The following is a 22,865-nucleotide window of genomic DNA, read 5'->3' on the forward strand; positions in this document are numbered from 1 at the left end:
TTATTTTATGTAACGCTACTAAGTTATATGCCTTGTCTATGCCGTAGATAATCACTTCGGACTGTCAAGTCCGACCGATGTCGGCGTGATCGCGGAATACTTCCCTTCCTCATAAAGTTTCTACGTTCCCCAACCTGTGCGGATTTCACACGTGATATCACGCCGTCCAGTTTGTGGTACGCGGTCCGTCTTAGTGCCATTGTTTTCGTTGCATTGGCTCGTACATTCGCGCGGCGTCTTTATGCAGAGTACGTTCTAGCGCCCGGCTCGAACATCCCCTGAGAGCCTTCGCCTGGGGAACTGTCTCCAGCAGGCCGACATGGTGAACGAGCAAACGCCGCTCCTGGCGAAGTCTTGCCGGAGGAGATCGAGCGTGGAGGAAGGCCAGGCCCTAGCAAGGACGATATCACCCACGCATTGGCTCGCTCCGGACGCAGGCACGCAAGTAAACAGCGAGGACATCACGTCACAGAGCAAAGATGCACCATCTGACACGCCGTACCTGATCGATCTGACCCCAGGCCAGTTCTGGACCATGTACATCCCTATTCTGACCGTCTACTTTGTGGCCACATTCGATAGCACACTTATGGCATCGAGTCACCCCGTCATCACGAGCTACTTCCACTCTTCCAACTCGGCCTCGTGGTTGAGCACGGCGTTCATGTTGACGTCCACGACGTTCCAGCCGCTGTACGGACGCCTCTCTGACACCTTTGGACGGAAGATCTTGTACGTGTTTGCGCTGGCCGTGTTCGGAGCGACGACGGCCTGGTGTGGTCTCGCGCAAAGTATGTCCAGCTTCATCATCGCGCGGGCATTCTGCGGGCTGGGCGCCGCAGGCATTACAGGACTGGTGACGGCGTCTCCTGCGCACATTGCAGAGATTGATGAGCTAACATACGCAGGCCTCTATTATCACAAACGACCTGATAAAGATTGAGCACAGGGGCGTCTATCAATCTTACATCAATATTTTCTACGGCCTAGGATCAGCCTGTGGGGCAGCCTTTGGGGGCTTCCTGTGTGACAGACTGGGCTGGCGCTGGGCGTTTGGCATCCAAGTTCTGCCCATTGCGTTAATTCTATTCGTGGGTATTCTGACGGTGCCCGGCGATCTGGGCCCGGCCTTAGCGAAGAACTCCGGCCAGAGGTGGTACGAGAATTTCCGAGATTTTGACGTCGCCGGGTCTCTCCTGATGAGCACGACGACGACATGCCTCATCCTCGGTTTAAACTTGGGAGGCAACGTTCTGCCCTGGAGGCATCCTGTGATTATAGCGTCTCTTGTTCTCTCCATAGTTTCTAGCATCGCGCTCGTCGTCGTTGAGCGTAAAGCTAGACTACCAGTCATGCCCTTGGGCCTGCTCAGCACGGTCCCAAAGGCCAACCTCCTGTTCTCCAACTTCTTCGCCCAGATCGGCATATTGACCGTCATATTCAACGCCCCTCTGTACTTCCAAGCGGTGAAGCTCGATTCTGCTTCCGTGTCAGGCTTCCGACTGGCGGCCCCATCCTTCATCCTCACTCTTTGCGCCGTTTCGACCGGATTCTTCATCAATGTAACTGGCCGTCTCAAAGTGTCTCAAATAGTTGGTGCTGTGTCGATGCTCCTTGGCAGCATATGCCTCTCTTCACTTTGGAAGGGGATTCCGACGTGGTTGGTCACCATTTTCGTAATACCCCCAAGCATGGGGCAGGGCTTCATGTTTCCTGCCACGACAATGTCGTTGCTGGCCATAAGTAGCAAGGCCGATCAGGCGGTCGTCACGGCTGCTCTTGGCGTTTTCCGAAGCCTTGGCTCGGTCATGGGCGTTGCGATCAGCAGCCTGATACTGCAAAACGCTTTGATCGCGTACCTCGAACAGTTTGTGACAGGTCCAGACAAAGCTGAGGTACGTGATTCGCCACAATATTCAACCGCAATTCAACTTAAGTTGATATAGATCATTCAACGAGTACGGAAAGAAGTTCGGGCGATCTTCGACTTGGACAGCACCCATCGAGCTCAAGGTTTGGAAGCACTCGTCGAATTCGAATTATATCTAATGTCTGTGATAGTCATACAAGCATACGAGGCCGCGCTTCGATGGGCCTTCGTTTCTGCCATCATGTTTTTTATTGTCGTCAATCTGCTCATTTATCCAATCAAACTTCCGAGACTTGGTCGAGATAAAGTTGCCGCGGACGCCGATGGCACCGTCGAAGACTAGTCATAGGGCTCCATCAGCTTATTGGCCTCGACCTTTTCTGCGAATCCCTCGATGTGACTGCTGTGTGCCCATGGCTTAAGCTCAAGCTCTCTGCGAATGGTCTCCGCGAAACATGACGTCCACTTATTGCGTGGGTATGCTTTGACGACCGATTCAATGGTCTCCTTGTGGACAAGCTGCGGATGAGCCCCTGCATTATCTGGCTTGGCATTAGAACTCTCATAGAAGTCGAGACCACTAAAGACATTACCCAGAAGAGTGGTGACATGTATGAGTCCGCTGACAGCGGTCTGCGTGCCCGTCTCGCCAACGTCCTGGTGCCGGATGATAGTCTCTCCCACTTGCTCAACCAGATCCTCGCTTGCACCTGCACCTCTTAAAATCTCCATGGCAATCATGGCACCCTTGAACTCGAAACTCATCTTGGTGCTGGCTATGTTTTCGTCTGTGGTGCCGATGTCATGAAGCATGCACGAGGCGAAGTACGTCTCGGTGAAATACGGCAGCTCAAGGAGATCTGGAAAGTGCTGTGTTGCGATTATGTAGCCGTACAAATAGATCCGGACACTGTGGTTGAAGGTCTTGGGACTCAGCTTCTCTCGCGCGTATTCAAGAAGTCTTTGGGAGACCGAGTCCGATGGCAGAACCAGTGTTGCGGCGTCGAATGGCTCCGAGGAGCCAGCTGCGGATCGTACGAAGACGGAACTGTCTCGAGGGACAGCTTTCCAGCCGTACGCTCCGTCCTGGGCAAGCGACATTATGCTCGCCGTAGCTATTGCGGCTTTTCTCGCGCGGCGATGCAGAATCACAGCCACACGTTTCGAGAGCTCGAAATCAAAGCTTAAATAGTGACGACGTGTAAAGTCATGGGCACCAAAATGTTGTTCACTAAACTTTCTAACATCGACATGCATAATGCTTTCATGGCTATCCTAATTTAGTAAGCCTTTAGTTAACAGACGCGCCCTTTTGTTTTCTTAATAATCTCCGTTTGACTCCGCAGGCGGATTTGGCACGTAGCTCGCCCAGTCGGAATTGGTAAGCAAGGCTTTTGGCCCTGGCAGCGCTCAGAATTTTCCACGTACATGATTAAAGACGAGCGGGAGATCGGTCAGACGATTTCAAAGGATGGGGTAATCACTGTGTCTGTCGTTGAAGTCCAGCAAAGGCTTTTACTACGTGCCAATGTCGGGCGTGGCATGGTAGCATGGCGCAAATGGCCACACGGCCTGAATTCTGTTTTTATCGTGGAACGAGTATGTACAAGAAGTCAAACAATTTTTTTTTTGACGCAGCGCACATGTCTGCGCAGAAGCCTTTTCGCGCAAGATACATCACGTTGGCTTAGCCTTCACGGTCGTCCATTCCGTCGCGCAGCCACCTGGACAGGTAGGCAAGCAAGACGGCGTCACCGTGAGTGTCGGAGTGGCTCTGCATTTCCAGTTACGACCGGGGACAGTACTCGTCTTGAGCATGATGCAGTCCAGCGTAAGGCAGTCCGTGACCTGAGGACACAGCGTCGGTCGAAGCTCGGTTGTGTAGGTGAAGCAAGAGCTGGGGCGGATTATGGGGCCGCCAGGGTTGACACTCGTAGTTGGAATATCTGTTTCTTCAACGCGGTCAAGTCAGCAGCGCAATTCGATGTTCAATGGCGGGTCGCGAAGAGGCAAAAGAAGAAGATGTGATCGTACGGCTTGAAGCGGCCAGGCACGTCTCAGATGCCGTTACTGTCTCCGTCTACAGATTTGTTAGCCGCCCACATGCTTCGATGGTTGTTGGAAACACCCACGAAGGTACCACACCCGCCAACGCATGTCTGGGCGCAGTTCGGATACGCCGTCACGGTTGGGGTCACCGGGCAATCCGATCGAGGACCCGGGATCGTCTTGGTAGTGAGGATGACGCATGCTGGAGTGACGCAGCCTTCAACCGGTGGACATTTTGGGACTGCGACTTCAGTGTAGCAAGGACATGTATCCTGCTGTGCGGAGACGCTGTCCAACTCTACAGTCAGCGTGCGGAAGCGTTTCTTTCAGAAGATAAGACGGCCCCTCTCACCTCCATATGAGAGCCCCAATCACGATAGTCAACCTGAGAATAGACAGCATGGTTGATCTGTGGCGAGGTGAAGAACGAAGATCACATCGAAAGGGGTTGCGCGGAGGGAGAGGAAGAAATAAGTGCAATAAACCTAGCCTGCGTGACGAGTTCGATCGAGACTCCTCGCGCCCGCGTACCAAGACAAAAGGCAATGTTCATCCCGTCAGCTCCCAAGCCCGACATACGAGCTGCCAGACAGGCATAACCCGCTTTCGCAAGTCAAGCTTCGCGGTCCTGAAATTGCCACCCGTCCATCGGACGGCCTCGTTTCAGACGGATGGAGCGAGCCCTCGCCGCACCACCTGCGGGCACGTCACACGACGAAAAGCATTCCTTTCTGTGCCCTAAGCTCGGAAGCTGAGGGGAAGGGATCCATTTGACGTCGCAAGATTTCCTCTGGCGGGAAAGCGATGGTCTAGCTGGCAGCGAGAGGGCATTGGCGGAGAGGACGGACCTATTTTTGGTCAAAGGAGAGGGAGCGATCTGCGGGTTGGCGTGCCTGAGGTTTGATTGGGTGCGGGGTGAAAATTGATTCAGCGCCGAGCTGGGCTGGAATATAAACCCAGCACGAGGCTGGCCGGCTGGTTTGGACACATGAACAGGAGCAGACTCGGGTTACAGGATACACGGATGGAGAGTACAGTAGCGCAGGTCTGTCTCTTCTCGATATTGTGGGGATCGAAAGCGTGCCATGTTAACTTGCTTCTAAACCTGCGTGAAATTACACGAGGCTGAGCACATCTAGAATCTGGCGTCTGGCCGAAACGACGAGGATGCAGCCGTGAATCTCCACCAACGAGACAAGATGACGTATACGTATCTAATATATGTTTTCCTGTCTCTGTACAGCGGCGCCCGAGTCCAGGGTCGAATCTTCGCAAGTTCTACGCGAACAAGCTACGCGTGGAATGCATTGGCTTTTTTCGGAAACGAGGGAGAACCCCCCCGCGGATTCTGCAAGCAAAAACAAGACCGCATTCTACCTGTCGAGGATGGACGCCGAGGATGGAGGAGGAGAGGGGACGCAAGGCACCGGAAGCGTCGTCGTGCTGGCCGCACAAACTGGGGGGCAAGCTGTGCGGCACTGTAAAAAGACATTTTCAGCACGAGCAAAATCGGCCCGCTGGGAAAGAAGTCGAAAGCAGCCGAACACACCGACGCTGTTCCTTCGAGGCGGCAGCTTTCGCTTCCACACGTTCCATGAACCGCACTGATCGAGATGCACGCCAGGACGACTGCAGTCGCTCGCGTCAAAAGCGCACGTGCTGCCCGGCGCAGGCCCTGTGATCATCGTCGTCGCCGGACAAAGACCTTGCTACGACTTCGCTGGCGGTCGCCGTGATGATCGAGGTCCATGTCGGCGGCGATTCGAAAAAAAAACCGGTGCGCGACGGCGGTCGTGTATGTGGTCGTGGTGGTGCTGGCCGGAATACAGCGGAGCCTCCGGGAGCGGTGATGGAGCTGGGGTAGCGGCGACCACGGAGGTATGAAAAAAAAAAAAAAAAAAAAAAAAAAAAGGCTACTCCGGCTCTGGTTTCGAAAGGCATGGCTGGCCGACGAACAGAACTTTCCCACCCGCGAGACAGGAAGCAAAGCCTCGCAATCGTCGTCCCCGTCGTAACGCCGATTTTGGCCGCGGAGGCAATCTTCGTTTCCCAGACGGCATCGTATCCGGGGGATCGGACGATCGTTCGTGGTCTCGCGAGCACCAGCAGCGGTTCAGAAGCAGTCAGCATGAGGTACGAAAGTAGCCAAGAACGTCTCTCTCGTGACTTGTGGAGGCCGCGACAATCCCGTGGCACTCGCTCAGAGATGGTCCAAAATTGGAAACCCGTCGAATCGAACGACTCGTCGTCGCGTGGATGCACAACTTGATGCGACATCAATCATGCCGATCACTGGAATTTACGCGGTGAGAAATTCGAGGTGGTCGGAGTGGGCGGTGGATGTAATCCTCAATGCACCTGGCCACGTACTTACACGATCGAAATCTTCAGTTGGGCGTGGAATGCGCTTGTGGGCTTGTGAAGTTCCAATGCAAACTCAGCACAATGGCACCGGGTGATTGTGTAAGCTTTGGACGATGGTATCCTGGAACGTGTGCGATACTACATGGCCGCGACGAAAGAGCGTGAGCCAGCCACGCGATGACACATATTTGAGGTAGATGTTCGCTTCGAATAACGCAAGGGCTTTGAAGGGAATGGATAGCGGTGAGTTATCCTAAGCTTATCTGGGTAGCTTGTTTCTCCATCTAATGCCATGCAATATGCTCATATTTTACACGTTACAGCGATGTCCCTAGAAAATTTCCGCTCTCCTAGCTCCTGTTTGGGATATATGAACAGTATCGTACTGGACCTGAGCCGCTGTATCTCGGCATTTTTTTTTCTCCACGCCTCCGAGCTCCTGGTGACACCGAGGGTATAAATGTACACGCCTTGGATTATTGAACTAGCCAGTCTTGGGCTTCTTGGTGCCGTACTTTGATCTTGAGGTCACGCGATTTGGCACTCCGCCCTGTCGCCATCTGTCAGTCGCCCTTTTCTGGGACTGCTTTGAAGAGAGTTACGGTTACGTACCAGATCCATCGTCCCTCTTACGACGTGATACTTGACACCGGGACAATCCTGACTTCTGCCGCCCCGAATCATCACGACCGAGTGCTGCTGCACATTGTGCCCTGTTCGTCCTTATTAGCGCTGATTATCCTGAAATATGCAATAGTATATGCCCTACCTTCTCCTGGAATGTATGCCGTGGCTTCGACGCCATTACTCAACCTCACTCTTGCAATCTTCCTCTCTCCAGAGTTAGGTTTCTTGGGCTTCGTGATACCCACTCGCAAGCAGACGCCCTTCATTGCCGGCCTGTTTACCAGCTGTGGCGAAACCTTTCTTCGCGCCTTCTGGCCCTTCCTGCATCCGCGTAGGACTTGATTGAATGTGGCTTGTGTCGACGGTGATGACGAGAACGTGCGTGCGAAGCCATTGAATGGAGTGAGAGGCGTCGCAAAGCTCGGCTGTGGTCTAAAAGACGGTCGCGGGAGCCTCAGCAGGCTTCGAAGAAACGTAATCGGCATGGTGACGGTGGATGGCGATGGTTTCAATGGCTTTGGAAATGTTTCGAGGCAGAGGGATGCGATGCCAAGACATTTGATCATTTTGGGAAATTTCCTCCGCGTTCGGCTTTTCTCAGTTCGGCCGCGCATACGCGACAGCAGGAGAATCCGTCTCAACCGGCGTGCCATACAATCGTCTTAAATCACACACAAAATTTGAAGCCTGAAATTACATTGAACCTTTTTGATTTATGATTTGCAGAATCTGACTTAACTGGCAGCAATGTTTGCTGGATCATGGCATACTAAGGTTGCCCTGCAGCCAATTGTATCGTCTGTACATCCAGCGAGACCCTCATCCAAGCATGATAGGCAGCGTCGATTAAGTCGTTAATATGAACTAGTTGATCCTCTAACTTAAGACTCAGATTTTAGGCATGTGACGATGGCAAGGTGTAACTGACCGTCTACCAGACTACCATTGATCTCTGCTCTCGAACTCCAGTTGTTTCTGGATGCCTAACAATGACAGCTCAGCCCGGCCCTCATTTCAAGCATTTAGGTTAATTGAAACAAATAAATAAAGAGTTACATTCGAATGATGTGATGCTTTTGCTTCGGCCAAAAGGAAAGACCTCGATCTGATGAGCTTTGAAAGGATCCCTCAGACTGGACTAGCAGTAAACGATCAGCTAGGTTCACTATGCCTTGACTGATCTTCGACCGGTGATTCACAATGGCTTCTTCTAGGGAAGATCGTCAGAGGGTATAGATGGCCGACATTGACCAAGACGCCCTTGGCTTATGTACACCTCTGGTGCCTCCGTATTTTTCTTCACGGTCTTGAAGGGTTTCTGATTCTGACTTGTTGAGAACGGCCTTTACTGAGTAAGCCAATCAGTTTCTAATTGTAGCTGTAGGACCGAGGCTCTTATTCGTGATTTAATTGAGCGTCCTTCATGTGTATACGTATCCACTTGTCTAAATTTCTAATCGCTTGTGGCGCATATATTGAAGGAGCCTTCAATTCACATTCTCCTCTCTGCGCTGCCTAACCCTTGCTCTGATGAAGGTAATATAAATTCAAAAACATAGGCAACGAGGTACCGAATGACGGCCTCCAAGTGAGCGCACGAGGTGTTGGATCAGCTAACAGGTTGCATAATAATCTGTTCACTTGCACAACTTTGCGTCCATGAAACTGCTGACCAACTGATAGCGTTTCAACCATCCATTGTGTTGGTGCGTGGTATCTGTTTAGGAAGAGACGGGGAAGAGGGATGTGAGTCCGTGAGTGGTCGCGCCTTCTATGGTCGAGAATTTCAATACAAATCTCGTGTGCAGAATATTGAAGCCGCAGCAAGGAGACATTGAGTCAATCAGTTTGTCTGCCACAAAGCTGCCGCGATCGAGAAGTGCCCACTCTCTGACTTCAGTCCTCGGCGAGACGGTGAGGCGTTACGTGAGCGAGGGGCTGGTTTCTTGACTTGCTCAATCCAGTCACACCATCCAGATGGCTCACGTATTCAGAATATTATTACGTAGCAATGAGAGCAGGGCAGAGCTTGTTTGGTCGTAGTCAAGACACACCAACAAAGGTTCGCTGTGAAGCCGAAGCAATTGAGGGAGGAGCATCTCGACACCAACATTTGGTGCCATGACTGGGCGGTTCAGTTAGGAATTCAAGAACTTCAAATGCCCAAGGATTGGCTTCAGAATGACTGCACCTCTTGGCCGGCCTCCGTTTCTCAACGGAGTGGTATTGCTGACTGACCACTACAAGTGCAGAGGCTGGGTGGGGCGACGAAGCGGGCGAGAAAGGAGAGCGAGAAGACAACGCGAGGCCGGAGGAGGCTGACCTGGCATCGGCACTTGGTCGGCTCCGGCGCAGCAACAGCGCTGTTTCCCAGGAAGACTTGTTTACTAGCCACAATGTAGAGCAAGAGCGATGTGGAACTCAGCAAGACGAAGCAGGTGCGAACATTGAATGAACCAACCGCGAGGACTGCACAAGTGACCCTGGAGGCTGGACGGGGCTTTCTTGCACGAGCAGCGCCTTCGAAAGCAAGCCTCTGGATTGCACACGGTCTTCCAGCACGGCAGCCTTCGTTGCTGCCCTCTGTTTGTGCTCTTGCGATTTGCCAGAAGAAGGTAGTCTGGACTTGAAGGTGCGAGCTCGGTGGTTGGCTGCGTGGCCTATGCGCTGGAAGGTATATAGGACGAGCGTCTCGCACTTTCCGTCCGTTCTGCTCCTTCCACCACGCATTCAAGCACCAGAGGAAGGCTCGAAACGAGGCTGCCAAGCCTCTTCCCAAAACGCACTAGCGCCGTCCCTGCACTTTTGCAGCCAGGACACCCAGCAACCGACCTGCGGCCTCAGCTTCTTGAGCAACACACGCGAACCGCCGTTTTGCTTCTCGTCGCTTGCAGGAGCAACTAACCATGAAGCGCGCGGCGGAGGACATCGCTAACCCGGCCACCAAGCGCCGCTTCTACGAGGTGAGTTACCCAGCACGGCGAGCCTTTGCCGCGTGAGCGCGCACTTACCCCCAACCTCCACCCTCGCAGATGCCCGTCAAGCGCAACACCATGCCCGGCGCATGGCCGGAGAAGATCCACGATGATCTGCTGGACCATGTCGCGTACTCATCCCTTCTCTACCCGCAACCACAGTCTTCGCCCACAAAGCCAGGCTCGCCAAAATCAAAGCAACTGCGCAAGTCTCCACCCCCACGCTTCCCATTTCCCACTGAGTTCATCAACTCGTTGCTCGCAAGCGTGATCAGCCGCTTCCGAGCACCCTTTCCACGCGTAGACGCGCACCCACAATCACACGAAGAATCTCAGTCGGAGAATCGGGGCAAGGCGTCGGCGACCAAAGACGTTGCTGTGCATGACACTCCCGACAGAAGTGCCGAAGCTCGAAAGAGCCGCGCGGGAAAGACTCCCATCACGAAATCCAGAACCAGCAACGAGGAGCTGCGCTCGGAGCCTGAAGAAAAGCAAACCACACATTTCAAGAAGTTTTTTGATCTACCACCCGCGTTCGTGGACACACCTATACGCCCAAAGAAGTTACCAGCTAGTTACGTGGGAGAGAACAAGCGTGTCCTTCTTAACAGCCTTAAGAAAAGGCCCCGAGGCTATGGCACTGGTCAATATGACCCAGCAGATATTGTCCCGACGCCGGTCAAAGCTGCACGAATCCCTAAGTCGCCCAGGCGTTGGTCGCCCTACCATTACGAGCATGGTGTCAATCGCCCTGTGCAGTCTATTCTTCGTTCCTCAAGGCCGTCCCACAGGCCATTCGAACCAACTCTCTTCATCGAATCACCACAGAAATACCTTGACGAGGATGAAAGTCCCGTCGATCAAGAAGGCGACCTCGAGATGATGGAGGCCGACATCCCACGAAAATCTACCAAGATCTCATTCTCTGGCAAGCATTACAGCTGGCTAACTGGGGAGACGATGGACAGCAAGCATGGAGTTTGGAAGTACTATGTGCCTCAACTTGCGATCAACGAGCCGCTGGGACCACAGTACAGTGGCTACCGCGAACCGAAACCAGAGTTCGACCCAGATGAATCATTCCTAGAGTCACCCAAACCCAAGGGATTCGGTCAAGAGCAAGAGAAATCGCCTTCCAAGACGTATGTGCACGACGACGACGAGGATGATGGTTTGACCAGCACCATGGCTTCATGGTATAGGGAAGCAGACAGCAGGCTCGACGCGGATAATGAGATGTCAGCGGAAATGAAAGCCCGCTACGCAAAAGAAATGGAGGAACGTGCTATGGAGGAAATTCGCAAACGACATGCCAAGGAACAGGCGATTCGCGATGAGATCGCTAGGAGGAACAGGGAGGAACACGAAGCCATGATGGCTCGACAGAGAGAGCGTGAGAGATTGGAGCTGATGGAGAGGGAAAGGCTGGCCGCCGAGGAGGCGGAGGAGGCGAGGCGAAGATTCCAAGAGATGGCCGAACTTGAACAGCATCTAGAGGCTGTGCGCGAAGCTGAGCGGACTATCATCAAGGCAAATTTCACTCCAGACCACGTGCTCGTCAAGAAAACCATCCAGTGCCTGAAGAAGACCAACCCGGATGAGGTGGTCATCGAGAATGGGCAGCTTTCCCGCCACGACCTGGGCACCCTCCTTCCAACTGGCCGAAGCGATAGTGCCAGCGGCTGGCTGAACGACAACATCGTCAACACCGCCCTCAGCCACCTTGTAAAAGCAGCAAATCTCAAAGCAGGCCACAACATGTCCCAAACGACCACCCCAGCACCTTTTTGGGCATTCAACAGCGGCTGGTTCAACACGATTGGCGATGGCTCCGGCATCAAACGTTGGGCGCGCAAGCGCGGCGTTAACCTTGGCGGCACAAATCTTCTATCAGCCAAGAAGATTCTATTTCCAGTGTGTCTGGGTGCGCACTGGACCATCACGGTGCTGGACTGCGAGAACCGCACCATAGAAACGATGAACAGTCTCGACGTATCAGAGAACTCGCACTACAACGCCCAGATCGGGCACAAGGTCATGGCCTGGCTGCGCTTCGAGCTGGGCAAGGACTTCATCCCCTGCGAGTGGCAGGCCCGCAGGCCTGTCACATGCCTTCAAACCAACGCCAAAGACTGCGGCGTCTTCACGATCATGAACGGCATCGCACGGGTCAAGAACATACCCACCTGGTCGATGCGTCAACAGGTAAATGCAGCGCGCATGGGCACCGCCAGGTGGTGGATTGCAGCCCTTCTGGTCAACGGCGGGTTCACGCCTGGAGAGTGGGACCTGCACGTGGACTTTAAACGGAAGTGGGACGGTGCTTTCATCGAGGATCCGGACTACATTTTGTAGAGGGTGTTGGACTTGGACTTTGTATAGCATTGCGACGATGACATGATTATTGATACCCCGTGCCTGATCGCGTCAAGCGTGGCACCAGCGATAGCAATCAAATATTGCATTTAACTTTCTCAGCATCATTCCTGTTGACCATTACTTTCTTGATCTTACATTTGCGCCGTAAGCATTTATTCTTCCCTTCTTTCCATCACCAAGTAGATGATTGAATCAGCTCATTGAGAAACGGATGTAGCATTTTCTTTCCATTTTTTTTTCCTCTTTAGTATGTTATGGGGTGGTCTCTCACTGCTGTCAAGAGGTCCAAGAGACTACGTGAATATTATTAGGCTATTTGCAAGCTGCTTTCTGCAAATCCAACCGAGAGGCTCAAATCGCTTCTTTGTGACTTCGTGGTCAGAGACAAGGACGCAGCGTAGAGTTCGAGAGCCGATAGTATAGCAAAGCTCAAGCGCAGACCAGGACGCAAGACGTGCGACATGGCCGGTATCTTAAAGGTGAACTGTTAAACGAGTCATCGCTTCCCGGCACTTTTGGCATATATCACGCTCCTACGTCCTTTCGCCAAACCTGCGCATGATTCTGTCTGATTCAGCTCAGCACGACCATAAGCATGCAGGTGCCCATTCAGTGCTTCTCAGGCTCGTCACCAGATCCTAGATCGAAAACGTCAGATGTACGGGCGGCTTTTCGTCTTTCTGACGAGTGCCGACATTCTGCATGCTGTCGTACTTAAGCTTGCTTGCCGACGGAGTCGATCACTTTCGTAGACTGGACTACGCAGCGAGCGATGCGGAAACTGTCGAAAGCGAGTAACGGCAAAGTGGCTTGGCGGTCGAAGCAGGCATTCGTATAAAGGAATAGCCTTATTTATACGATAACTTATGGAAAAAAAAATTTAGGTGGGCTTGGCTCCGTATGATGCAACTACGGACATCTTAATCACACTTTGACTAGCTTGACTAGACGAGAATAGAAAGTTTCTCAACAGCTCTTCATTACCGAAAGAAAACCTAACAGTTTCTAAGAGACAATCTTTCGAGCGCTCATAGATCTGGAGGAGAGGACTTCAGAAGTATATCGACACTAGCTTCGAAGATGCTGCGTCCCTTTGAATCTACACACCTCAGAGCTAGCTGCTCTCCTTTCAAAGTCACTGACCGCCTGTCACCAACCGGAAGAATGAAGCACAGCGTCTTCCACACTGGGTTGAAAGATTTGTTTATTACTTTGTGCTTGTAGCTCACGATGTCGACGGTGGTTTCGTGGGACTGGTATGTGAGTTCAATCTCAAGGATGGCAGATGGCGCCGGTGATATTCCATCATCTTCGAGCCATGAGTTCATATACGTGCCAGAAGATCCGTGGTTTGGTCGTGGTGGGAATATTTCAACGGCGCGGTAGTCATCCAAGGGAAGCTTGGCCTCGTTACTCACTTCGCCTGGGGACAGCGTTTGCTCGGCCTTGCCCACGGGAATCAGGGATCCAACCTTTGCCAGAACGGGGATGCTGTCTTGCCAGTTCGATTTTACATGGACCCACTGACCCGACTCAAAGTACTGGTATGGCTCGTTCAGATTTAGAAATTGCTCCACGGGACCTGAGCCGCCTCTTGACGAGGGAAGATACACACGTGCCATGTCTTGGCCTGGCTCATACACTCCCCCAATCAAAAGCGCATCCCCGAGAAAATACTGCTCCTCGCCATCTCTCAGCTTCTTATCGGTCCAGACTTCTCCGTCGCCGGGGTAGTCCCACCCGACCCATCGCTGCGGTGGCTCGGCATATAAGTGACTTCTGAGCATCAGGGAATACAAGTAAGGGATTATCTCGTATCGCCTTTTAATGGCATCACGGACAATGTGAACGACCTCTGGATACATCCAAGGTTCGATAACATCTCCAACTTTGTTATTTTGAGGCGAGGTCTTGAAGCAGTTTATTGCAAATCTTGGGCTGTAAGTACCCAGCTGGACCCATCGAACGAGGAGTTCAGGACTAGGCTGAGGCCCTTCGAAGCCGCCGATATCATGTCCATAGCACTAAATAAAAGTAAGTTGAGAACGATAGAACGCGAAGCTTCGGCTTACTTGGAGTAAGCAGATTCCAGCCGTGAGCGACAAAGAATTTGCTCCCTTCATGCTTTCCCAACTGGTAACATTGTCACCACCCCAGGAACTGGCACAATAACGCATAGTACCAGCTGTTCCAGCTCTCGTGAGGATGAATGATCGCTCATCTGGTTTAACCTCTACGACAGCATCGTGCGATGCTCTCCCCATCAGTTCAGTTTGTAGATACCTACCCCAGATACCAACGGCCTTTGAACCATTGGCTAGACGAGACTCCTTGATGATCTCAGACTCAAGAGCGCACTGCCAATTGTCATCTGGAATCGTAAATTCATTATTGTCATTCCAGATGCAATCGATTCCGAGATGGCGAAGCTCCTTGGCTCCGTCGTACCAGAACTTGTACCCTGCCGTGGATGTAAAGTCAATATGTCCGCCAACTCCGCTCTCGCCGCCTCCAGCACTCCACAACCTGGCTTCGCCACTTCCGCCAGTTCGAGGATCGGTGAAGAAAGCACCGGCCTTGCGCAAACGCTCGTACTCGGGATGACTGGCTAAAACGTACGGTTTCACGTTTGCAATTATTCGAATCCCGCGAGCATGATATGCGTCAATGAACGCCCTTGGGTCAGGAAAGCGATGTCTATTCCAAGTGAAGACATTACGAGTTTTTGGCTCCGTTTCCGCAACCGTGTATCCTGAGGACATCTGGAAACCGGAGCACGGAATGTCATGCTCTTTCAGCTTGTCTGCAAAGTCCATCAAAGCGTCGCAAGCACGAGGCTCGTCTAACATCGAATACTTCATCCCGCCAGCGAGATAGCCAAACGCCCAGCGGGGTACCAGAAGCGGAAATCCAACTAGATGGGCATATTTGCGTATCACTTCTTGCACCGTCCGTCCAACGATGACGTATTCCTCGAGGCCACCAAAATCTTGTCTGTAGACCTTGTATCGACCCCACATTCCGTCGATTTCCGACCCCACAGAGTACGTTCCTCGAGAGTGCGAGGTTGAGAACGTTGCGACCGCGTGTTCAGATGTGGCGCTGATAAGCAGCGGGATATGCTTGTACAATGGATCGGTCCGGTAGATGTCATAACCGAAGCAATCCGTTGCGGAAAGAATAAAGTGCCGATTCGACAGATCCATAGGCGCAGCTTTTTCCCCAAGCCCAACATGCAAAGCATCACGCTTGTAGCGTGTGTAATGGGCAACGCCGGGACCATCAAAGACATATGATCGATGAGGCAGATCGTAATGAATAGGCTCATCTAGCTGGTCCTTAGTGAAGATCGAAATTGTGGGAGGGCCGTCTTTCCACTCCACTTTCGCCTTCGCGAATGTCGATGAAATGCTAAAGCTAGGCTCTGAGGAGAACAGCGACAGATCAGATTGCTGCGACCCTTTCCCCCGTTTCCCATCCTTGTTTGTTAGAAACGGATCAGCGTTTTGTCTATGTACGCTTGGCCACGGAGGCAAAGGGTGGCTTTTTGAACTCAATGTAGTACGAAAAACGCCATCGCCTATCCCGGTGAAGGAGAAGAGGACTTCATTTTCTCCATCTTGGGGCTCCAGAAGCAAATCGACCGACTGCCCCGCTCGTTTCTCCTCCGAAGAGGCCTTCCAGCCTTTGACGACGACTTCGCTCTGAGGCATGGCCAATAGTCTGCGGCGAGGAGCAAGTCCAGAGAGGTCGGAACGTACAATTGTCGCAGAACTGGCGATGGGATTATCAGGCTTACATTCCGAATTCCTGCGGACACGTAGCCACGGCTCATCTCAGGGCCCCGCAACCGACTGCCAATGATCGAAACATGCGGTTCCATCGCTGCGGAAAGCTTCCCCTCCGAAAGGGGTCAGATGTGCCTGTGCAGATGGAGAAACGTGGGATGCGTGGTGATTTGCTTTACGTCTATTGCTCGAATAGGAAAGCCGATCTCGGAATAGCTTCGGCCGACTTCAATGCCGCTGATTTACTCCGCAGCAACAGTTAGCCATTGAGGTACGGCAAGGAGTCGTCGTCGGTGAGCCCTCCGTGTCGGACTGAGAGATGCTGTCATGTAAATCGCGCGGAAGCGCCATTTCCAGCAATTGAGCAGGATTGAGTTTCTGAGCCTCGACATCAAATTTCCTTACGGCTCGCTTCCTTGTTCCTGGACCCCGTTTGTTCTGACCAGTTATTCGTGGCAAGGGTGTAATCTGCAGAACGTTTATCCTCACAGGCCCCTGGGAAGATGTCCTATAGGGAATGGCAGAATAGAAAAGGTGTAGACAAGGCACTGTACAGTCAGATTTAAAGCGGAAAGACTTCGATTCTATGGTATCTCATGGACGTTCAACCGTCGTTCACAAAAGCCCGCCACTCCAGAGTCTAATCTTCTCTGCATCGGCACGCTGCACAATAGCATCTTCTATCTGCTGTACAACAGCGATAGCATTCCGATCACCAGCCACCATCGTCTTTACATCTCCCAGCCAAGCTAGCACGCCTGCACCGGTGATGAGAATCGTAGCGCCCTCTACCATCGCCGCCCTGAGCAAAATCTTCACGATGAGTGGGCGAACCTTAGCCTGCAAGCTTTGCTCTTTGTCCAGCGCGCTCGCGTCGGTGATGAGCTCCGCGAACCGCCTTCTCTCGTTGATTGCAGGATGAAAGAATAACGCCATCAGCTTTTCGAACACACTGTTTCGGCGGAGAATGTCGAAATCCTCATTGGTAAGGAGCCCGGAGAAAAGCCAGTCCAGGACCCAAGTGGTCTCGCGCCAATACGCGCCCTCGGTGTCGTTATCCCCTGGAGGGTGAAGAAGCACTTGTTCAAGCCAGTGGGCGGGCATCGCCCGGACTCTCCAGACAGGACCGCGATTGAGGAACTCGTTTACTTTGGGATAGAGAGCGTGCGTGGGATCCTTGAGGACATCCACTGCTTTCGACGCAAAGGCGACAGCGATGCCCGCAAGTGGTTTTTCGTTGATGTCGTTGTCTGCGCACGTTTCTAGTAACTCGCCTAGCAGCAAGTACAGCATGTCCTTATCCATATGTGTGCTTGCGGACAGTGATGTCATTGTCGCCCGTAACGCAGTTAAGGCTTGCACACGAATAGAAAGGTGGGAAGATGCTAGGCTTAGAATCAGCGCGCTGAGGTCCCCGTCTTCGATTAATGTCGTGAGGTCTTTCTTCCGGTAGCGGGTTAAGACGGGGTAGCTCTCAGGCTCAGGAGGTAGGCTGAAGAACGTTAGATCTAGGGATACGTAACTGGGACCGTTGTCGTCCTCTGGATCAACTGTCGATTTGGTGGTGGACTGTTGCTTTCCCGCGTCGGCAATACTTCTAACGTGTTTCTCCATCCAGTCTCCCAGCGCTTTGCGACGCTCTTCACGCTTCTCTTTGTTTCCCTCGTACTTTCGAATTCCAAGCTCCTTCAGCAGTTTTGTTGTTCGAATAGCCTCTGGAAGGGGATCCGCCGTTGCGGCTAGCAATTCTACGAATTTGGCAATCCATGTGCCAATCGTTTCTTTGTCCTCTTGCACAAATGACCACTGCTCCAATATCGTCATACAGATCAAGCTGCACGGTTTTGAGAATGCATCCCTTGACATATCTGCTTTCGAAAGTAAAGCATCCTTGTCATCTTCATACTTGATTGGCCGTGCTGTGTATCGATGGAAACAATTGTCCAGGAACGAGTACACGGCATCATCCGAGGCTCGAATGCTCTCTCCGTCATACGATTCTTTGAGCGAGAATATCAGAACAGCTAGAGCGCTTGGTCTCGGATCGTTGTGGTCTGATACCGAAGATGAGGCGTACTCAACCTGCACGGCATCTCCATCCTCCAAAATTCCCCTCACTAATTGCGCAATATCCGAGACATGATTTGGGTTGCTCCTCGCAAGCAAACGCAGTAGCGTCACAAGCGGAGAGTACTTTAACCCCTTTGTCTTGCCTATCCAATGTACTGATGACGCGCTCCTTGCAATCTTCACCAGATGAGCCAGCTCTAGAATTTTGATTTTCGTATTTTCGACCTCTTCATCCGCGGAAGCTTTCTCAATTTCTTGGAGCGCGTTTGTAAGAGGGATTGACACATCGAAAGCCTTCTCCTCAAGTGCAATTTGCGGGAGCACGGAGTGGTACAGTGCCAACAACCGCAGTGTGGCTTCGTGCTGCATGATTTTCTTCGCCTCTGTCGCTGTATTCCGCAACGTGGCATACAGTTTTGCAATATCCTGTAAAGTAGGGCAGCGTCTTCGGAATTCCTCCACCAATTTTGCCTCTGCTTCATTCCACAACTTGCCCCCACTTTCCTTGCCACTTTCTCTCAGCATATTAAGTACAGCCCCGAGTTTATGCATACTGGCCGCTAGAATTCGTACAGCGAAGAAGCAGACCAAGCTTGACTTGCTGACCAAACATTGTCTCAAGGTCTTCTGGTCCAGCGGTGCAGGCAGCACGCTCTCGATCATGATCGATACAGGTGGTGGTAAATGTTTCATCCTGCTGTACAGTCGAGGAACAGGAAGCTGTATTATTTCAAACAGTGCCGCTGCGTAGCCAACCCACGTTGCTGTTACCTTTGGGGAGAATGGGAACGTCTGCGCCATCTTCTTGCAAAAGACAGCCACAAGTTCCGGTGCAGCCTCGAAGATGGCAAGCAGTAGTTGCCGTTCGTAGTCAAAAGCATAAGGCCGGAGAGTGAGAATGAAGTCGAACAGAGTCTGGTTACGGATAGGCACATGCTTGCCGAATTTTCGGTAATAATCTATGCCGGAAAGGCCGAGATCGATTCCAGAATCGGCACTGTCCTGAAGCAGCGGAGACTCTTCGTCATTCGTAGGAGGATACCAGCCCGAAGGACGGAGTAGACCTGCATCAGGAGAGGTGCAAACTGTGACGATGAAGTCGTGAACTTCGTCCATGAGCGGTTTACCCGAGAGGTCATTTACTTCGCCTTCCGGTAAGCTAACTCTATATAGTTGACAAAGACTGAGCAAATTTCGCTCGTTGAACAAGAAGCTTTTGTTCCGCCGTGGGATTCCTGGATCTTGAACCACATCCCTCATAAGCGATTGCAATATCTCCACAATGAGGCGTGGGTGGTCCCCCTCGATACCATCGACGAGCGTGCGCATCATCGGCCCCTGCTTGAGCATGTCCGCCTTTGCGCCGTCATCCTGGAACTTGAAGTTGGCGAGGACGTAACGCACAGCCGTAGTACGCACAGAGGGCTTCTTTATAATGTCCTCGGGCTCAGTGGCATCCAGTCGTCTGTATGTCAAACATTTTGCGATTGCTTGAGGATCGAATGCCAGGTCGCGCTTAGAGTACAACAACCGTGCTAGGACTCCGCCGTCGAATGACACAATTTCCTTCAGGATACGAAGGCAGGGCCCAATGATGTGTTCCTTATGTCTTTGAGAAGCCACTCCACGTGATAATAACCGAAGCTGGGCTTGCCGTAGAAGCGTTTTGCATAGCAGAATCCCATGCTCGCGAAGCTCAAGGTTGGTAGACAGAATCTTGAGCAACTGGTCTATCGCGGACGCAACGGCCGAAAGCAGAACGTCGCTATTCGAAGAAGCCGCAAAGTTCCATGTCTGCATCAAGTTGGGGAGATACTCCGTCTCTTCGTCGTCCACGTCTCTCGGTCGCTGCGACTCGAGGTATTCCCGTAATATGGCCCGTCGTCGCGGAACATCGTCTTCGTTCTCAGGATGTAGTATGCTGGCGAGAAAAGCTCTAAAAGCATTGACGGCTACAATACAAGTAAGTTAGCTAGGTGGAATGCTATCTGCATTCGCACATTCTTACTCTTTAGTAAGGTCGCCTGGTCCTGTTCAAACACTAGAAGGTTCTGCAACTGTCGCGCCGTGATGATCTCCTCGTATTGCTTCGTTGCCAGCTGATCCGTGGTCGAGCCATGCCTGGGCTTCTTGCTGAGTTTCGTGTGCGCATCTTCCGGAGGCCCATCGGCTCTCGAGCGCTTTCCCATGGTCAGCTTAGCTGTGGTCTTTCGCGACTCGATCAACCGTTGTTCACCATGCGAGTCGCGGAAATTTTTAGAGCAGGCGGACATTAGACGGGGATAAAAGCACTAGAACTAGTTCTAAAGCAGACCGCCGAAGTATCCCCGCGCATCCCAAGTCTACCACCAGATACTCGCGCTATAACGCGCGATTCTTCCTTGCTCTGCACACTGCCGGTGCAGAAACGAGGAGCTCTCTGAGGCCTAGTGCTTTGACTTCAAAGGCACTGATCTTTCTCACTTCCAGGAAGATGTCGCGCCGAGGAATCACACTGAACATGTGTGTTTTTGAGCTGACAGGCGAGATCTCCTCCCTTCGACATCGTCACAGTGTTGCCCAGCTGTTCCGTCACCGACATTGTCGCGGTCCATCTAATTAACCCTGGATCCTTTCTTTCGATCAAAATCATGCAGACCTTGGAGAAAAGACGCTCATTCTTACCCGCATATCGTACGGATCTAAACTATCTCCGCCGCATATAGCGACATCTAGTCCAAGGATGACAATTACATCCTATGAAAGCGCGCAGGTCTACACCACAAATTTCAGCCAAGGGGAGGATGAACTGGAATTTCGCTGTAATCGGAATGTTATCGGTGGATTTCGAGACCTAGTCTTTGCTTCATTCGATCATGTACTTGGAGATGATCCACTTCCTACGATTTCTTGATTTACAATTCAGATTTGAGATGCTCCCTATAGCATACCTTTTCACTTTCAAACTTCCTTTGACTCTGTTATCTCTTATTTTCCTCCACTTTTTTTTTCACACAACAATGGCCGAGCAGTTCAGTGTCTCGCGTGCTGTGCAAGTTCCCCCTCTTGGCAGTTTTGAGATCAGTTGCCGCATGGCAATTGCTTACAAGCTGGCCATGCCCACTCTCACATAGATTCCGTCCTGAAGTTTGTTCTGGATAACAGTAGAGGTACGGGTAAGGATGGCATTGCGTTAAGTGTGGCGGTAGGCATGTTTGACGTCTAAGCAACTTGAGAAGGCATTAGCCACTTGCCTACTGATCTTGCCTTGGAATTCGACGGTTGTGTGGCTCGGATGCACACCTACACCAGTAAGCTTGTTCGATAGAGATCAAAAAAAAAATCAATATCCCGTTCGCATTGTGACTAAGCCTGGGAGCGTTCCCTTAATCTCCAATGTAGTTATTGGGATGTTCCGAGCACAGGGCATCGGATTCACTTGAAACAGCTCATTCTATTTCATTCGCGAGGTCTACTGCTGAAATTCCTTGTGATCTTCAAGGTCTTGCTACTGTGTCTAGGTATCAACCTCTACTGAATGGCCTTGCGGTTATGCTTTTGGCCTTGCGTTCTCATTGTTCATTACAAAACAGATGCTGGATGCCAGATATTCGTGTCAAACCCCGTTCTTTGTGCACGAAGCTTAATATGTTTATTTGATGGATGTCATCAACGACAATTTCTAACAGTGGTGGCAATTGATGCAGACCAAATAGTCTGACATTCCAGTAGTTTTTGGTGCCCAGTTTCTGGGGCCACATGTGTTTGAAAAGTAGGAAAGATTCAATGCTAGATCCAACGTGAACAGCGTACGACCACCACAAACTTGATTCTCCATTCGTGAGCGCCACGGCCATGCGGAGATCGTTAAACAAGTCCGCTTTGCGGATTGGACGGATTCAGCTTTGGCAATATGGGACGCACGGCCTGGGTCAGATGCTCTTGTCAGACCATCCATTTCACTACGAAATGAAGCAGAGAAGATCCATGCTGTTAAGTAATCGTGAAGCGTGCCATTTTGCGTGGGATACGTCGCTGTGAACCAAATCAAGGCCTGGGTTGAAGGGAGCTCCGATGCTTCATATGCTTAGAAGTAGCACGACGTCGGCCGCATTCTCGACCACGGAGCGCAAGTTCAGAAGAGAACCTGGGGCCCATACCCGTCGCACGTCACAAACGGCTTCGACTGCGTTCGACGTGTGCACTATCTTTACCATCAGATGGCGTGCCTCATCTGGAGCTTGTTGCTGCCTTGCTGTCTAAGGCAACATCAGGGTACGCGGGCCTTGGCTTACCCCATACCTGGTTACTCGTCCGCCAACAGGCAAAGATTCTCTGGGAAATTGACACAGACACACGAACGGCTTCTTGTTCCACGCTTTGTATCTCTCAGTACTTTTCTTTCAAGTCTTTCGAACCCCCTTTACAAACCGCGCACCATTGCTCGTGCGCCAGAGCAACCTTGTACGGGTATCCAGTCCGGCAGAAGCGTGTTGTTCCTCTGGCAGTGGCCGCTTCCTGGGATACTACAGCCGCATTGCTGTCCTCGCTTATCTCAGCAGGCTCAGACCCTCAGAGGGCGTTTCGTGCCTTACCCTATGGGGTAAGGCTTTTCGCACTAAACTCCTTTAAACTCCTGCACCAATTAGATGCCGTTATTTCGAAAACCCTCTGAGGGTCTGAGTGCAAATGGTCGCAGTTTGTTAGTGGATGCAAGACCTCTAGTATGAGCGTGCATATGTGACTTCTAGGTTATATCTTTTA

General features: G+C 51.8%; 5 protein-coding genes across 5 annotated transcripts; 2 read left to right on the plus strand and 3 right to left on the minus strand.

Annotated features, from left to right (window-relative positions):
• Positions 1-141: 141 nt before the first annotated feature.
• PV09_09102 (uncharacterized protein) lies at positions 142-3,287 on the plus strand. The gene is made up of 4 exons (XM_016363096.1): positions 142-856; positions 909-1,895; positions 1,947-2,013; positions 2,062-3,287. Exons 1-4 carry the CDS (start codon positions 320-322, stop codon positions 2,211-2,213), a joined length of 1,743 nt encoding a protein of 580 aa, XP_016209110.1. The 5' UTR covers positions 142-319; the 3' UTR covers positions 2,214-3,287.
• Positions 3,288-6,485: 3,198 nt separating this feature from the next.
• PV09_09103 (ribosomal protein S12) lies at positions 6,486-7,428 on the minus strand. Its single transcript, XM_016363097.1, has 3 exons — positions 7,053-7,428; positions 6,896-6,996; positions 6,486-6,833 (listed from the first exon to the last, which is right to left on the minus strand). Exons 1-3 carry the CDS (start codon positions 7,393-7,395, stop codon positions 6,768-6,770), a joined length of 510 nt encoding a protein of 169 aa, XP_016209111.1. The 5' UTR covers positions 7,396-7,428; the 3' UTR covers positions 6,486-6,767.
• Positions 7,429-9,773: 2,345 nt separating this feature from the next.
• On the plus strand, positions 9,774-12,343 carry PV09_09104 (uncharacterized protein). The gene is made up of 2 exons (XM_016363098.1): positions 9,774-9,873; positions 9,943-12,343. The coding sequence occupies exons 1-2, from the start codon at positions 9,817-9,819 to the stop codon at positions 12,238-12,240; spliced, it is 2,355 nt and encodes a 784-aa protein (XP_016209112.1). The 5' UTR covers positions 9,774-9,816; the 3' UTR covers positions 12,241-12,343.
• Positions 12,344-13,286: 943 nt separating this feature from the next.
• On the minus strand, positions 13,287-16,090 carry PV09_09105 (uncharacterized protein). Its single transcript, XM_016363099.1, has 2 exons — positions 14,337-16,090; positions 13,287-14,288 (listed from the first exon to the last, which is right to left on the minus strand). The coding sequence occupies exons 1-2, from the start codon at positions 15,975-15,977 to the stop codon at positions 13,293-13,295; spliced, it is 2,637 nt and encodes an 878-aa protein (XP_016209113.1). The 5' UTR covers positions 15,978-16,090; the 3' UTR covers positions 13,287-13,292.
• Positions 16,091-16,621: 531 nt separating this feature from the next.
• Positions 16,622-20,364, minus strand: PV09_09106 (uncharacterized protein). The gene is made up of 2 exons (XM_016363100.1): positions 20,131-20,364; positions 16,622-20,074 (listed from the first exon to the last, which is right to left on the minus strand). The coding sequence occupies exons 1-2, from the start codon at positions 20,309-20,311 to the stop codon at positions 16,668-16,670; spliced, it is 3,588 nt and encodes a 1,195-aa protein (XP_016209114.1). The 5' UTR covers positions 20,312-20,364; the 3' UTR covers positions 16,622-16,667.
• Between the last annotated feature and the right edge of the window lie 2,501 nt (positions 20,365-22,865).

Source organism: Verruconis gallopava, assembly GCF_000836295.1.
Source record: "Verruconis gallopava strain CBS 43764 unplaced genomic scaffold supercont1.53, whole genome shotgun sequence".
NCBI lineage: Eukaryota > Fungi > Ascomycota > Dothideomycetes > Venturiales > Sympoventuriaceae > Verruconis > Verruconis gallopava.

What these genes read in the sequence shown, in the direction of transcription:
- PV09_09102 (XM_016363096.1), top strand. Translation starts at nt 320, where the DNA reads ATGGTGAACGAGCAAACGCCGCTCCTGGCGAAGTCTTGCCGGAGGAGA. An exon ending in CCGCAGGCATTACAGGACTG is followed by an intron (nt 857 to 908) that starts GTGACGGCGTCT and finishes TAACATACGCAG; the next exon opens with GCCTCTATTATCACAAACGA. An exon ending in CAGCACCCATCGAGCTCAAG is followed by an intron (nt 2,014 to 2,061) that starts GTTTGGAAGCAC and finishes TGTCTGTGATAG; the next exon opens with TCATACAAGCATACGAGGCC.
- PV09_09103 (XM_016363097.1), bottom strand. Translation starts at nt 7,395, where the DNA reads ATGCCGATTACGTTTCTTCGAAGCCTGCTGAGGCTCCCGCGACCGTCT. An exon ending in GGCATACATTCCAGGAGAAG is followed by an intron (nt 6,997 to 7,052) that starts GTAGGGCATATA and finishes AAGGACGAACAG; the next exon opens with GGCACAATGTGCAGCAGCAC. An exon ending in TAAGAGGGACGATGGATCTG is followed by an intron (nt 6,834 to 6,895) that starts GTACGTAACCGT and finishes AGATGGCGACAG; the next exon opens with GGCGGAGTGCCAAATCGCGT.
- PV09_09104 (XM_016363098.1), top strand. Translation starts at nt 9,817, where the DNA reads ATGAAGCGCGCGGCGGAGGACATCGCTAACCCGGCCACCAAGCGCCGC. An exon ending in CCAAGCGCCGCTTCTACGAG is followed by an intron (nt 9,874 to 9,942) that starts GTGAGTTACCCA and finishes CCACCCTCGCAG; the next exon opens with ATGCCCGTCAAGCGCAACAC.
- PV09_09105 (XM_016363099.1), bottom strand. Translation starts at nt 15,977, where the DNA reads ATGCCTCAGAGCGAAGTCGTCGTCAAAGGCTGGAAGGCCTCTTCGGAG. An exon ending in CTGGAATCTGCTTACTCCAA is followed by an intron (nt 14,289 to 14,336) that starts GTAAGCCGAAGC and finishes ACTTTTATTTAG; the next exon opens with TGCTATGGACATGATATCGG.
- PV09_09106 (XM_016363100.1), bottom strand. Translation starts at nt 20,311, where the DNA reads ATGGGAAAGCGCTCGAGAGCCGATGGGCCTCCGGAAGATGCGCACACG. An exon ending in CCAGGCGACCTTACTAAAGA is followed by an intron (nt 20,075 to 20,130) that starts GTAAGAATGTGC and finishes CTTGTATTGTAG; the next exon opens with CCGTCAATGCTTTTAGAGCT.